General features: G+C 39.2%; 2 protein-coding genes across 9 annotated transcripts in view; one reads left to right on the plus strand and one right to left on the minus strand.

Moving 5' to 3' along the window:
• LOC117553357 (basic leucine zipper and W2 domain-containing protein 1-A-like) overlaps positions 1–6,308 on the minus strand; it is a 12,322-nt gene extending 6,014 nt beyond the window's left edge. The window contains exons 1-6 of one of the 2 annotated variants that reach the window (XM_034227245.1): positions 6,178–6,308; positions 5,386–5,459; positions 4,830–5,006; positions 4,543–4,637; positions 4,388–4,453; positions 4,099–4,234 (exon numbers count right to left, since the gene is read on the minus strand). In XM_034227245.1, coding sequence (XP_034083136.1) covers positions 4,099–4,234; positions 4,388–4,453; positions 4,543–4,637; positions 4,830–5,006; positions 5,386–5,449 — 538 coding nt within the window. In that variant the 5' untranslated portion in view covers positions 5,450–5,459; positions 6,178–6,308. Of the gene's footprint in view, positions 1–4,098; positions 4,235–4,387; positions 4,454–4,542; positions 4,638–4,829; positions 5,007–5,385; positions 5,460–6,167 lie in introns of both variants that reach the window. The other variant, XM_034227246.1, reaches the window with a different exon arrangement.
• A 1,377-nt stretch (positions 6,309–7,685) lies between these two features.
• Positions 7,686–16,894, plus strand: part of myo1b (myosin IB) — a 77,592-nt gene continuing 68,383 nt past the window's right edge. For 6 of the 7 annotated variants that reach the window (XM_034227237.1, XM_034227240.1, XM_034227241.1 and 3 more), the window contains exon 1: positions 7,686–7,974. The gene's annotated coding sequence lies outside the window, so the exon portion shown is untranslated. The remainder of the gene's footprint in view (positions 7,975–16,894) is intronic. The other variant, XM_034227244.1, reaches the window with a different exon arrangement.

Below are 16,894 nucleotides of genomic sequence, written 5' to 3' on the forward strand. Positions count from 1 at the left end.
TAAACAACGCCACAGGAGGCGATTAGACAGGTTTTAAGCTATACAATAATAAAAACAAGGATGCTGCTAACAACATTTGTTTGGAACACAGGTGTAGTAAATATATATATTTTTTTTAAGTGAAATGTTTTAGCAATCAATTTCAAGTACAGGTTGCAAATATGAAAAAGACAAATCCTTTTCATCTATCTTGAGGGTGTCGATTGATTTAGCAAAATGGCGATAATTGGGCTCCATTTTGATTTATTTAAAGCCATCCATCAGCTTTTTCCCCTTTGACTTAAAAGACGGCAGATCAAAGCAAAGCACCATTCTCATAATTGTTCAGATATTTATCAATCCATACTCCAAGCCTTTAACAATCCATATATTATTCATACTAATGACAAGGGGTGCTCTGATCGATCACCGATCGTTATCGCCGATCTCTATAAAGGCCGATCAGGAGAGCCGATCACGTGACATAAAATACATGACACTTTTCTCAGTGCACGGCAAAACAAGCTCGCCAAAATGGCTTCACTGGTCTGGCAGTATTTTAAGGTGTCCGAAAAGGACAATAAAATAGCTGTATGCAACGTGTGTGACGCAGAAATCCTGCAGCTCCACCCGCTGTGACAGACCGGTGAGCGGAGCGAAACACACTAAGAGTTAGACCTAACACACTTAGCTATTTTATCTACCTCTGGAACAAGCTAAACTAGTTATAAATATGTTTATTCTTCACTGTCGGGTCACTCATTACTGGATCAGTGAGCTGCATGAGATACTGACGGGCTGTCAGGAGAGAGAGGAAAAGAGAGCGCTTCCGCTCATTTCTCCCGTGTTATTATCCAAAGTAATGTAAACTTGAATAATGTACTTCCTTTGAATGTAATAATTATGTTGTTTGTGGAAGCCCCAGTGAATGAGCCCCATTAACTTGAGTTTTAAACATCACTGATGGGCCCCAAAAACCCTGATCGGAGCATCCCTACTAATGACACGATACCTTAGCTATTTTTTTATCTTTTCTCAATCTGAAGTTTTCAGGTTTATTTTTTTGGATTAGGAATAGAGACTATTACCTATGATTTACCATCATACGACAGTCAAAACTATTGAAAGAAGCATCTGCTCACACAAATCTATGCAAACATTGTTTTAATTCACTCACGTATTTAAACAATTTTTGCACAGATTATAATATAAATATATGATGTACTAATTTAAAATATGTTAGAGGTAGTTGTCACGGTTTTGCAATCAGAAAGCAATAAAAAAGTAGATTTTTCAAGTGTAAATTGTCCAACTCAATACATATCCTTTTGCCAATTCTCAGTTTTTAAGGGGTTCCTTATCAAAAATGTGTGTGTGGTCCTGCATTTAAGACAATAAAAACAATTCTAAACTCAAATATCAACAGAAAGATTGGCCTCAAATCTGCACTATAGTTTGATCAGCTGCCCTTTGTTGACACATGTTCTTTGAGGCTAGCTTGGCGTGTCAGCCAGTTTTGCATGTCTGTCTATTGAATCAAAGTGTGCATTCGTCACTGCCAACTGATTAAGTCCAAATAGTATATTTATGTAGTTATGCCGTCATCATTGGAATAGCAAAGGGTAATGCTAATTGTAATTGTGTTTAAGAGAAATACAGTAAGGGGAGCATAGTTTCCGTTAGCCGGTAATTACCGGACTTTGCGGTATCGATAAAAGTAGTAGTACCGTTAAAGCCTTAACGATACCCATCCCAAATAGCGACGCTTATTGTTTAGGTGTCTTGATAAGCAGGTAGTCATATCATTAGCTAGAAGAACTAGCTAGATCTGATCGATATGGACATGAACGTGAGTGAAGTCTAATCTGACAGTAGAGAGAGATCAGCTGCTGCTGACGAGTCGACAAGCAGCTATGCATGATCACCTGCAGCCAGAGCAAAACACACACACACACACACACGTAGCTATTTTAATTACCTCTCAAACTACCTACACTAGTTATTAGGGGTGTAACGGTTCAAAAACATTTCGGTTTGGTACGTACCTCGGTTTTTAGGTCACGGTTCGGTTCGGTACGTTTTCGGTACAGCAGAAAAAATTATCATAAAATATATATATTTTTTAAATTATTATTAAACTGTGAATAATGTATTCACTCAAATAAATACAAAATATAATAAAACATTAAGGTGCAGCATTTCGATGAACTGAAATAATCTGTATTTGAACTGTACTAGTACCTAAGCAGCCAGTTTGACTTGCTTGAAAAATTAACTTGTCCACATTGCTTGCCGAAAGGGCAGATCTGCTGGCACTAACAATGTCTCCTGCTGTGGAGAACACCCTCTCGCTAGGGACAGAGGTAGCAGATACAGCCAGGTAGCGCTTTGCTAACATGGCAATATAAGAATATTTGGCGTTTGTAATAGCTTTGGCTCGGTCTGAACTTTTTGCGAGTTGGGTTTGCACTTCAGTCTTTTGGTACCGGTGATATTCACGTTCGGGTGATGCCTTTTCAAATGAGTGTGCAAGTTTGATGTATTGCCAGCCGCGTAACCAATTTTAGTTGAACAATGCCAACAAACAGCTTTGGTTCGGTCCACATGTCTTTGTCCGTCATCCTTGTACGTAACTGCGAAACCAAAATGTTCCCAAACCGGAGACTTCAATGATGCTGGAGGATTTTCGAGCTCAACTTTATCTGCGTTCGCCATTTCTTCAAATTACTGACTAAATTTGAACGCATCCCTGTGACCAGCTCTCATAGTATGCCTCTCGTCCAATGAAATGACTTGCTCGCTCTATGACGCGTTGAACACAATGTAAGCAAATTACTCTGAATGCTGCAACGCAGCACCTAAGATAACTTCCAAAAAGTTGTTCACGTTCTCAATTTTTTATGTTTAACGTTATATTTGTTCGGTACACATGTGTACCGAACCGAAGGGCCCGTACCGAATAATTTCGGTACGGGTACCTTTACACCCCTACTAGTTATAGATATGTTTATTTTTACTGTCGGGTCACTCATTACTGGATCCACGAGCTGCATGATACTGACGGGCTGTCAGGAGGAGAGAGCGCTCCGTTTATTATTCCCGTGTTATTATAAGTCACTGTACACTTTTGAACAATGTAGTTAATCTACTATAATTTGTTTTAAAGCTCAATACATAAGTACCTTGTACGATGTGAGGGTCTAAGGACAGAGGGTGTCGTATTGTCATACTGATATTCTGTATAAACTGTGACGTCCACTGAGACAAATGTAACATTTGTGATATTGGGCTATATAAATAAACATTGATTGATACGAAAGAAGACCTTTGACCGGCACTTTTCTAATTTTGTCCGGAAGTTTTCAACTTTAACGGACATGTTGACCGGCAAAAATAAATAAATTCTAACAGAAACTCTGAAGGGGAGCACAAGAAAAAGCCCTACAACATCTAGCCATCATAATGTACAACTTACATTTTAAGGAGAATATATTATGCTAAAAGTTCAGGTTCATATTTGTATGTTGTGCCTCTACTGTGACATGTTAACATGTTAAAAATGTGCCTGTGCTGGAGCACCTCTTTTCACTCTCTGTCTGAAACCAGAACCCAGTCTTCTCTGATTGGTTACCTGGCCAGCTCTGTTATGATTGTTCAACTGCTTAGAGATGTGTCCGAACTCTTAATACATCACGTACAATGTGTTGGAGCGCTAGCCAAACAAGGCGGAGTGTTAAAGCGTGGATTCCAATGATATCTATCAATTGAGGTAATGCTGTTTAGCATTAACTAAAAATAAATGAAACATGTCTTAGCATTTACTTATTTCCCAGTATATTCAAACTTGAATTGAATGTTGGTTGTTTCATTGCTGGTTTATGTTTGAAATAGATTTAGGATGAGACATATGTGTGTGTAACCTGACATAGATGTTCACTTTTAACCTCAAAATCTTTTATAACTGAATAAATCATCAAGATGTTGGTAAGAAAAGGTAAAGTAAAGGCAACCCAGAATGATGTGAATCGACCCTCTTCTCATCGTATTATTTCATCTCAGTCCATACAAAAACAAAACTATGAATAAACTATGCATGCCTGCAGAAAGAAGAGTATGTACCTTCTTTGACCAGGTTCTCATTGAAGAGGCTGCTGAGAATAGCTGCAGACAGATTGCTTTTGGCCAGCAGAATTCCTGTTAGCATGGCTAGCTTGTTGCGCTCAGACTCGGTGAAGCCCTTGAGAAACAGCAGCAGCTGACAAAGAGAAAAATATATATTAAAGAAATCCTCAAGGCTGAATCGAGTCAGAAATATTATCAAACTGTTTACATTTGAGTTGGAATAACATGGTTTTAAATGGACCTAGACAGGTTGTGTTCCTGTAAAGATGCACTACCATAGACAAACCTTTTTAATCTCCTCCTCGAAACCTTTCTCCAAGTATTTGTAACGCCTGATGAGCTTGTTAAAGACCTACAGGAAGCATAAGACATATTTTTTTTTTAAATGTTAAAGAAGCAATGATAAAAGTGAAAAATTAGCAGGTAATTGATGGTATTCACCTGGGCATATGCCTGCATGGTCTCCATGTCCTCTTGTGCTTTGAAGAGGCAAAACTCTGTCCGGGTCAGGTCGTCCGCCAAGGTTCCGCCTGGGGCTAAAGAAAGAAAATAAAAGGACACTTGCTATATTCTGCCAGTATGATGCTTCATAGCGCCAATGAGTTAATTTTACTTTGCATGGTCGTGTGTTTGCTATTTAGTGTTAAAGATTTCCTGGGTACTACAAGTCTCGTGCCAAACAATTTTCATCTTTACGATGTATTACATTTAAGAGTCCCGTTTCTTACCCAGCATTCCCCCAGCCACCAGGATGTCGAACAGAGTCTCAGCATAGCGTCGGTAGTCGAGCTTGGCACCAGAGGCATCGAGGAACTTCGCGACGGCTTCCAAATCAGTGCCAGATTGGTTCAGACCTTGTACTATGCTCTCCTGAAAGTGGGTAGGGTCAAATCTCTCCTTTTCATCTGTGGAAAAAGAGACATTGAATAAAGCTGATCAAATCATTTCTACAAGACATGTCGAAAGCCATATCTAAAGTCACATTTTATCTCCCTTGCATAAGGCATTTAAGTTAGATTTTCAAGTATATAGGGAGATTTTACACCGTTTCTGGTACAGACACTTTGGTTTGGAATACAAAGTGCCAATTTAAATATACTTTATATCTAGTTAGTGAACAGATGACTGACTTTCAGTAAATACAATCACATTTATGTGTATGTGATTTTAAGTAGTTAAAGTACCTATTTGTTAGATAAAATTACCACCAAAAAAAAATCCAGAACAAAGTCAAGCTGGCTATAATCAGTGTGCATAAAAGTGTGATCCCTTAAACTTTCTCACCTCTTTTGCGGGTCTTGAAACGCTGGCCTGTTAGCGTAGGCTTCTGCTGCCTTTGATTACTCATAAAAGACACTCTAGGAGACACATAGGGAAAATAAACGATCAGCACATAAAATACCATTTATTTCAAATTCGATTGATCTACGGTGCATTGAAAAGGGATGCATGGCGATGCACGTGGCTGCAATTAACTAGTCCAGTTATCCCCAACGGGTTTTAACATAGTGCGACACAACAGTAAAACGTGAGGGTCGTTTTAAATGGCCGTTGATCCAAAGAGAATTGTAATGGCAACAAACAATGGGATAACATTGTCGTTTTTAAAGTGGATGTAACGATCACACATATATGCAATGAAAAACAAGCTAGCCGTTAGCCATCGTTTTTACTTCCTGGTCTGACATATTTTAAGGGCCATGTAGTGATGTTAAGTTGCTTGTCTTAAATAAAAACACCATAGTAACTCTGCATCGATACTACAGCAACACGATTCGCCGTGTGTCTACCATTGTTTAAGGTTGTGATGCGAATCGGTTAAACCACGTGGTATTTGGCATTAACATTACACATTCCGTAAATATTGGTTTAGCATGGTCTGGAAATAAAGCGAAAACTGTGGTAATACCGAATTTAATACGTTAAAGCCACGGATGCCTGGCTTCAGACAACACCGGATACCGCTAAGCTAGGTTAGCTAACTAGAGTCGGCATGACGCAGTGCCTTAATAAGCTTACATGTACGACCGTCAACACATTAACATCTTGTTAAGCAAAATACATACATAAACTCACCGAAATCCTCTTAATGAGCAAAAACAGACCGCGAAATAAAAGAATAATATAACTGGACTCCAATAACGTTACTATCAGTTCCAGGGAAGAGGAAATTGTGGACGTAACAGCACATGCGCATTAAAACGGAGTCTACGTGGGTCATTCCACTGGTGTGGGGGTGTGTAAAGTTCACAAACTGTAAAAAAAATAGATAAAATGCAGTCGTAATGAAATAACTATGACCAATTAGGTGGGAAATAAAGTACTTAATGCGATATGGTTGCTTTTACTCTTTTTGTATAGTCTAAAATGGTGTATGGTAACACGTATCAGTGTAATACACCCCCTCTACATTTAGAAGGGATATTATTTAAGGTTCAATGAATGGGAGACAGTTTCATCTCCCCCCAAAACTGAAAAGGGGTTTTTATGGTTGCATTTCTTCATCGACCCTCTGTTGACCCACCAAACTGACCTAAAGTTAATATTAATAAATAATAGGCCAACAAGTCGTTGCTATCTAGCATTAAGACACAGGAGGGAGGTGTTGGGCTGTCGCGTGGATGGAGTAGCTGTCTACGGGATGAACGGAAACTTTAATGTTGCGTTAATATTCACCTCGTAAATCTTGGTTGTAATTCCAATAACTACATTAACATGTTTGGTAAATTCACTTATTCCTTTTCCTTACACACATTTAAATTGTAGCCCTATAATTGATATTATGCCAAAAACGAGTGAACATACTTAAATGCCTTCATCAGGCAATACAATGCATGACTGTATATTTTAAAAAGAACTATGCATAACTACACCACAAGGTATCAGGTCACTCATCCAAAGAAAAACCCATCATCTCAGTGCTTCTGTCTAAAAGTAATTTTGAAGTGTCACCTTTTATTAGAAAACGTGTTTTGATCACAGTCTATGCATGGTTTTGATATAGCAGTTAAACAGATACACAGCAGTTGTGCAATGTAATACAGAAGCCTACAAGTCTTACATTTATGTAGGCCTGCTTTAATCAAGTTGTTCATTCTACTTTAGGCCTATACCTCTCCTCTACTACATTTTGCAAGCCAATATTTCACTTTTTACTCATTTACATTTATCTGACAGCCTCAGTTACTTTACATATTTAGATTATTAGCTAATAATACACAAATGTACATCGACTTACAAAGAAATATTTAGGCTACATATAAGTGTAAATTATCATATCCAGCAGCAGTGTGTCATTCAAATTAGCTCCGCTTTTACCAGTGATAGACACATCAATAATCATAATCCCGTAAACCACCATCCTTTACGAGTAATTTTGTACTTTTTCTTAGGTCAGATTTATAATTCATGACTGCTATGTATAAGAGAGAATGTTTCCAATTAATTACTGCTACTTTTACTTACAGTAAGTAGCCTAGTTTACTTCTACCACTGAAGATACATTGTGGAACAAATAAATAAATAAAATAAACACCAATATTTCCGACAGTATTTGAACGCGTCACCACCCCACCTCCCCCCGCGCTGGAGGTGATTAGGGACGCTGGACTAGCCCAGAGACGCCGCTTCAGCCACTCCCTACGCCAGGCAGACTGCACGCTCAAGTCCATCCAGAGCTTCATTCATAGTGCTGAGATCCGGATGAGAGCCACGTTCAGCCTCATCCACCACAGCGGACCCGAGTTCCACTAAAGGCACGCCGGGAAGGGTTTCAGGAGCCACTCCACACTGGGCGAATCACTTCTGGGATCCTACTTTTGCCCGCCGAGTGGATTTAGCACGAGAGGGAGCAACTCTTGCAGAGATAAAGAGGCAAGTTTGACATCTTCTCTTACTTATCGTTTAAGTGTTGTAAAATGTAACACTACCTACTTATCGTTTGGGTCATATTCTTGACATTGTTGCGACTTTGTATTCTTCAAAGTTAACTTTGCATTGTCTTCAGACCATATGCTCCCCAAGACCCCAACTCATTCATTCCTCCTCACTTCGTGCAGGAGGGGGTTGGGATTTTTTGTTTATCTTTCTTTTTGTTTGTGGACGGTTTGTAATAGTTGGAGGATAACCCTAGTAAGATTAAGTGTGTCAGAGTTTAGTTTCACAGTTTAAAAAAAATATTTTGATCCAAACCAAGGCTCATTTAAGCAATGTAAAGTGTGGTCGCTAATTGCATACATCTGCGGGTTTAAGCACCATTTTTTGTCACTCAATAGTCAAACCCGTGCAGACCCCTGACACAAGGACAGTAGCAGACAAACACAAGTTTAGTCTTATCAGATGGCAATATGATAAAGTAAGGCTGCATAACTGGAAATAATGTTATCACAAAAGTGAACAGAAAGCACTTTTCTAATTTTAAAGACATGCACCAACAGTAAACTTAGACATCCATGTTGGGATCTTTACAAGTAAAACCATGTAGACCTACCCTATATGATCTGTGGATACACTTGCAGGATAAAAAAAAAGGTATGTAAACTGACTGAAGGTGGTTTCAACATCTTCTTCATGGTTTTCAGAAATCTTAATGCAGCTGAATGGAATAAATTACTGCTCAGCATGAATAAAGCTATTCACCTCTGAGAAATATTCCAAAAGTTCCTTCTTGTAGGAGTCAACCTGCATGCTTGCTTTCTTTCTGCCGGGATCCCCTGTGGGAACTTGTAAAATCAAAGGAGGAGAGGAATGCCTTGATGGGAAGAGAGACTGTTCTAGATGTAGGAAAAAGCTACATCGCACTACATTATTAAACTCTGGTATTGGATGAGAATAGATCGTTGTACCAAAGGAGAAATGCTTCTGTAAAATCCCAATGGAAGGGTTTTGAATGTGTCTGCATTTTGGAAACAGCAACTGTGTTCACATGTGAGTCAAGGTCTTCAGAAACTGCTGATTGTACTCAGACTAAACACAAGTTTACTTTGACTTTAGACTGAAACACTGTAGTCCAAACTTTTCCATCATTTCCACTCTAAAAATAGCAGTTAAGTATTGAGCCATAACCGATTTGAAAACATGGATTCAGTGGAAAATGTTCAAGCTTGTCATTTGATGGAAGATTGCTTCCATGCTTGGCACTGTTGTTTTTAAACTCCTAATTCCAATCGTGAACTTCAAATCCCAAGAGGATCAGACACCCCTTTTTTTTTTTTTTTAAGCACTCTTTCGTGTTCCTCAAACGTGTCCCGCCTCTGTTGGCCACAGAGTCTCAGTTGGGAAGCCAGATGGGAACTTTATTGCCCGGCCGCGCTGATCAAACAAACAGTGATGTAAGATGACTATGAAAGGTACAGCGCTGTGGTAAGCCTTCTGAATTGCACAGACTCTCCTTGAAAAAAGTAACAACCGTTTAGCTCAGACTTGGAAGACGTGAGAGCGTTGGCTTCTACAGTAGCTCTCCTCAGGGTGAGCTTGTTGGCCGGTGTGCTTTAAAAAAGTTACACCAAGTTTCTTTTAATGTGCCAAATGCCTATTTTTGTTGGATGCAGAGGAATAATGTGGTGTTTGTACAAGACCAAAGTCCCTCTGCCAGTGCCGTGGTGATGAATAGTGTTTGCACTTGTCTGCCCGTGCAGCTTAGCATAGTGAGGCGTGCGTCTTGTGTTGGCTCTGCATCAACAGAGGTGCCCCCCCTCCCATTTTCTGGACCATGAAAAGCCTTCAGCAGCCTCCGTTAACGCAGGAAGCATCCATAGTCCTGTGAATGATTAGTAGTTGGCAGTTGCATCTCCAATTTAGTGCCTTATTATCACTAGGGCTGCACACATAATCAAAATGTTGTCGAAATCACAATATGGACAAGTGCAGTATCCAAATATGTACATTACAAATATTGCATGTGTGTTAATGGAGTATTGTGATGCTGCAGAGAATTTCCTGCCTACAGATGGTATTCTACATTCTTAATGAAAACGTTTTTTTGTGGTATAGATCCTCTTAAAAACTGATAATTTAAAAAAAATGTCAATGGAAATGTAATACAAAAGATAATTCATCTATCGCAAGTAATATTGCAATTGCAATATCAGTCAAAATAATGTATTTTTGTCCCAATCGTGCAGCCCCTACTCATCACCTTAGCTTTTTTCTTCTAGTAAATGATACTTTTGGAGTTCAAAGGGTTCTAACTCGCATATTGTCGTTAATGTCTTTCCCATTAAACTTCCCCCTGTGCCGTATGACTCCACGTTTTCCACACATTAAACTCTACGTCTTTATTCTCCCAGTGCAGCTAGAGTAATAACCCTTTACATTATAATTCAGCTCACTGTTGCTATGTTAAGTCCACTACAGCTGGTTTCTCCATTCACAAACCGAGCCAGACCAAGTGTTGCCTGTTGTGCCGGAGTCGCCAAAGCTGCTAATGCACAGCAGTCTGGGGAACGTTTCAGTGTAGTCATGTACTGTAATGGAGTGAACATTTTTAATCTTGCAGGGTTCTCCTGTGTGCGTTTATTTGATAGCTGATAGGCCACTTCAGAGCTATTGTTACTCCAACAGCTTGCACCCTGAGGATCTGAAAGAGGACTGTGCACCGTACTAATAGTTTTTAGATAAATCACCACCATATCTCTCTTTTTAGAGACTTACGAGTGGACTGTGTGCATAGATAATAGCATCCATGTTCCATCTGTAATGGCATTTTTCAAGATATGGTCGCACGACATTGCCATCTGCAAGTGTGAAAAAGTACAAAGGTAACTACCACCTGTTTCATGATGCAGTTGAAATCAGTGCTGAAGACTTATAACTTTCACCTGGTCTATGTATTATGTATGAATCACTCTTGTTTTTTGCAATGTGTTTATACAACAAAGGCTAATGCATATTATGGACAATTTTAGCACACTCATGACCCATTGCATATAAAGAGAAGGGGGTAAATGACAAATAATAATCTGCTCCATTTGGATGAATTCAATAAATGGTAAACATTTTCCCATCAATGTTTATACATTTCTGAGAATGCAGAGCCAAAAAGTCCAAAATGGAGGAAGCTAGCTTAGTAGCTATGTTGCGCACAATCCAGTTTAATGTATTTAAACTCCACTGTGGGAGTGTAAACTCTCCAAAAGAGCAATTGTTTGTGGACAGTTATAGACAGGATGTGATCAGGCCTTTTTCAAGAATATATCGAACGCCGACCTTCTCAAAGAAAAAAAACAGACAATAAAAACCCATATCATGCAGTATAAAAGAGGAGGGGGAAATTACAAAGATTAAGATTAAGATTAACATTAGAACTCAAGTCTTGCATCGATTTTCAACTTTGGCAAATGGAAGCCAAAGAGCTCAAAAAGGAGGAACCTTATCATAGTTGCTGTGTTGCGCAATCTAGTATCCACATTTATTTTTACCTTGGGTTTAGTTTACTGGAAGTTATTATTCAAAATCCAACTGAGCCCATTATAAATCTAATCATTGAGAAGCACAGACAAAAAACCCACATGCTCTAACATTACCGGAACTGTTCTGACTTACGCTCATAGAAAGAAGCTGACAGAGAAAATGTTCAGGGCTTGAAGGCCAACCCATCACAGAGTTGTACCTATCAGTCATCCGGTCTCTATTCAATCAAGAATTTGTTTGCTAACTGGATTAATTATGGTATGGTTGTTTGAACCCTTTGTCATTTTGTTTGCCGGCTGTAGGCTCATGTTTTGCAAATGTTCCGGCCTCCCTGCTGTTTGAGCTGTATTGTAAATAAAGAGCACTGTTTGTTTGGGCTACAGGTTTATGTTTAACCAGACTGAAAGGTGGCGTGGCATTGAAAGACCATTCAACACGCAAACTGTGTGACACAAGATAGAAATCGGCAGTCATTAAGTGCACGTTGTAAGGGGTTTTCGGTTGGCCTGCAAGTTGAGTTGTCAGTGTGCCAGCCTTTGCTCACACCTGGAGCAGTGTAGAAACTCTAGATTCCAGGTCACTTTGTCAGGCAGCTTGCGCTCACTCTCTGCCCCTCTAAACCTCTGTCCCTGCTCTTTGGCACAGTCCCATGCCCTGCTGCTGCTCCATTATGGGGACTTTAATCTCCATCAGTGCCAGCAGCCTGTGATGTTGTGACTCCTGCCCCCATTCGACAAGGCCAAACTGGATCCGCAGGGAATTTTGCAGAGCAGTCCACTGCATAATGCATTTTATTGTCATTTGTTTGCACTATATACGCACTCTGTGTTCTCAAACAACCGCTCCCAAGGCAGAATGACGCCAATCATCATTTCGTGTAGCTCACACAATGCTCATTTGCTTTCTCATGACGTTTTATATAATGCGAGCTTGCTTAATTGATGATGACAATATTGACCATTACATAATTGATAGCGACTCTGAGCTGACTTCTATTGTTTACCCTACAATTTTATTTTATTTTACTACATATAATAGAGCATTACACAGTTGCCTTATTCACCTACAAAAATATAACAAGTGTTTTTAAAAAAAAAGGGCAAACCTTTTTGAAATAATCAAGTGGAAATGTAGGTAGTATGCAGCAGAGTATACTATTTGTTAAAGATGACAAATAAAACATGTTTATCAGAAAGGTATACAAGCTTTGAAACAGAATTGTCAGTGTAATTAGTTGTGATCGGCAGTCAAATCCTAATCTTTAATAAATGAATAAATGGCCTCCATATTATTCTCAAATATATGCTGTCCAGACTTTATTTTGGAGGAAATCCTCTCTTATGGAAGGCTTGATAATCTTTGATGTAACCAATGTTTGGACTGTGAACCTTTTTCACAAAAAATTCAGTACATGTTTGGTCAGAATGCAAGTTGAGGTCTATAAATGTTTGCTATATTTTTTTTTTACGGGTATAAACTCAACAGAAAAAGCTTAGGGTCCAGTAGAATCTCTTTTGAAGTAATAGCTGACTTATTTTTAATATGCACCCTGTCAAGTACAACAGCTGGTTTATTGGCTTAATTTATTTGTATTTTCTCTACTAAATATGAGTTTAAAACGCCTGCTCGGTCGTTGACCTTTTGGTTCAGTGACTTTTCCTCCTCGCTAAAGGACAGATAGATACATGTGGGCTCAGTCGAGGGTCTGTAAATAATGTATGTACATTTAATGGTATTTTTTTCATGTTGCCCTTAGAGCTCGATCTGACTGGGAAATCTAGGTCAATGTCAGCGGCAGGAAGCAAAGTTTGTCTCATAATATTGCATTGAAATCCAGGTCCCCATTGCATTAAACCTCTCCCTCTGGGTTTTATTTTCCCTGTTGAGCAATTTGGCTCTTCTTGATACAGCACTTTAATCTGTGGGAATTATAAATCCAACTCTGATTTCCAATTCGGTGACTTTGTATGTATGTAGGATCAAAACATCAAGTCAGTAGCGTCCTTCTCTTGACATTCAAGGTTTGCTTTAGTTGACGCCCGCATGCGTGAAATTGAGGAGAGGGGGGTTGTTTAGTGCAAGCAGCAGATCATTTGTTGACTATATATTTTGGCAGCAGATGGTGCCTAAGTTACCCAGGAAGTTGTAGCTAGAGTAACTATTAAGGGAATCCTATTGAAAGACGTCTAGATCCAGACATTTAGAAATATATGTTTCTTTTTAAGATTCAAAATGTGGTCAAATAATGTCCGAACATCAAGTTTTGGAAAGCAGACTCAAAACAAGTGACATGCATCCAGACGATGGTATTGGACCATACGTTTTTCTACATCACTGATTAATGCGATTTTTTTATTTGAGATTAATAGCATAACTTTGTGGGCAAACACTTTCCCTCCTAAACATGCATCAACAAGGTTTAATCAATGTCTTTGATGCAAAATGCATCAGAGAGATTGATAAAGCTGGACACTGCTAATCCTTTTTCTAAGAGTCATTCGTCAAAGGTTCAAACCGGGGTCAAATTGCTTTAGAAAATTACTGTATTTGGGAGAAAATAATAACTGGGAGTTATTTTTAGCATACATGTGTACATTGAAGCAAATCTGTTCTTTTACTGACATAGACTGGTAATATTCCTCATCTCCCAGCGGTGAGGATAATCCCCTGAGTTTAATCAAGGCTGTCAGGTTCCCCCCCCCCCCCTCTTTGGATCCAGTACACCAGTTAACAGCAGACACCAACTCTTATTAATGGGATTGTGTCAGCGGCTGCCTAGAAGCCAGTTTTAAATCTGGGGTAGTGGGTTATCAGCAGAGGAGCCGAGGGGCCGCAGACGCATGCAATATGTTTTTTGGACAGTGTGGCACAGACACTCAGAGTTCACACTGTTCTCCTCCCCCCCCGGGTCATTAGAGTCTACAGCATCTGTTTTCACTGAGGAGGAGGCTTTGTCCTTTTAACTCCGGTTTGTTTATACCAGACCTGACTCAGCATTTCCACTGTAGCATGCATGTACTTACTGTCGGGCAGTAAGTTTGCTGTAGCTGGGTAGTTAACTTTGTAGCAATTGGTTTGATTATTATTGATTGTGGCGGGCATTCATTATCATGCAATGGATGGCCAATACTCAATGAGGGGCATGAAACGTTTGTCCATTAGAGTATATTCACATGTAATTTATACAAATGTATGTTGAAGTTAAATTCTAGAATTTAGATTTTTTTTTTTACAGATCGGATAAATTCTATACATGTTGATCGTGGTGATTTTCCACTATCAGAATACAATAACAAAAAATAACTTGAATATACTTCAAAAGCTGTTAGAGAAGAAACCGATGAAGCCTGATTTTGAATAAAACATGGATTTCCATTAAAAAAAAAGTAACATACTTCACAATGTTGTCTTTTTCTAAACATATTTATTCATGCTGGGATTATGATTGATGATTGAGGGATTACGATTTAAGGAGATCTCGGATGCAAAAGAAAATATTTGTTTGCAGACGGAAGTCAGATTATGTTTTGTATTATCTTTTTGGGACATTTTTGATGGCTATCTGAATAATATCGTTTTCTTATCGTTATTTTTGACCAGGTTAATACTGACATTTCCATATCGTCCTAGGCCCACTCTAGTAATCTCTTGAAATAATGTAAAAACCTAGGATGCTACAGCACTACAATGAAGCCCTATATTTAACGTATGATAGCAGAGCATGTGATGGCTGTTTCATCCCCCCCAGAGAATCTGCAACTATGTGAAAAGGAAACGAGTCGATTCTAAACTGCGCTGCAGACAACTAAAGCAGCTGGTAGACATAAGCCGTCGCGGGGAATGCTTTGGCACGACGCCATCAGACTGGCATATTGCACTAGTCGGCGGGCACTTAGTACCAGACCTCACTGAAACTCTGGGCTGACAAGTAAGCAAATATTTGTCCCCTTGCTTTGTACTTGCATCAGAGTTTCCGTTAGATTTTTTTTTTGCCGGTCAACATGTCCGTTAAAGTTGAAATCTTCCGGACAAAATGAGAAAAGTGCCGGTCAAAGGTCTTCTTTGTTATTTATTGAGCTTTAAAACAAATTTATATGATTTTGATATTATACAAACAAATTATAGTAGATTAACTACATTGTTCAAAAGTGTACAGTAATTTATAACACAGGAATAATAAACGGAGCGCTCTCTCCCTCCTGACAGCCCGTCAGTATCATGCAGCTCGCGGATCAGTAATGAGTGACCCGACAGTAAAAATAAACATATCTATAACTAGGGATGCACGATATTGTTTTTTTGAAACCGATACCGATAACTTCCTGCTTCTCAAGACCGATACCGATAACCGATAATAATATAATTATTAGCGCCATCATTTCTATGATGAAGTTAGAGATCGTTTTAGCCCTGGGGTCGGCTCTGGCAAACTTCTTGCCTTTTTCAAAAGCCTCGTCGATAGGTAAAAGCCCCGGTGCCTTTGCAGCTGGCTTTGGATTCGCCGCTAGTTTAGCAGCGCAGGCATCTTCGTACGCTTTTAACACACCATCGTAGCGATGGCGATATTTCAGGTGACTAATCAGGTTGGAAGTATTATAGCTCGTTGCCTTTTTCCCTCCTCGTGGAACTTCTGCATTGCATTTGTTAATACAAATAGCAAGCGAACTATCTAACTCTGAAACTTTGAAATAGTCCCATACTACCGGCGACATGTTTGTTTACTGTCCTGGCTTCACGGTAGGGCTGGGCGATTTTTTCGGTTTTAACGATTAATTTGCATTTTTACTTTCCTACTGTTTGTGAAATGGCTGAACCGAAAAATCGCGATTTAAAAACATTTCTAGACTCCGCAGATTTGTTTTTGCTTTAAGGGACTCCGTAGTAGCTTACACTCTCACTTTCCAGAACGCGCACAAAACTCAGCCACATTGCCTGTGACTACCCGATCTGCAGCTCTGTGTACACATATATCACTTAAATTATTCAATACATCCTTTGTACTGAAGTATTCAAGAGTAAATAAAGTAAATAAAGTTTAATATAAATGATTTGCTGTGGCCAATTGTTTTCATTGCATTTACAGACCCGTGTAAATCTCTGATACCACCCAATGAATGCATTGACTTGCTTGTAGAACCACGCTACACAAAACAGATAGCAACACCTATACAAACTATTTTTAAAAAAGGGGCTACTGTATCGACCTATATAAAGTATATAAATATTTTTTTTTTTTCAAATACCAAAAATATCTTGCATTTTAGCCATGCCTCATTTCGCTCCATTTGCTTTTTCCAGCGCTGTTTTTGCAGGGGGCTGATTCTGTGAGCTGCAGCTGACCACGCCCCCCTGCAGGAGATGGGAGCGTGCTCTGAGATCAGCT

The sequence above is a fragment of the Gymnodraco acuticeps genome, unplaced genomic scaffold (assembly GCF_902827175.1).
Source record: "Gymnodraco acuticeps unplaced genomic scaffold, fGymAcu1.1, whole genome shotgun sequence".
Lineage (NCBI taxonomy): Eukaryota > Metazoa > Chordata > Actinopteri > Perciformes > Bathydraconidae > Gymnodraco > Gymnodraco acuticeps.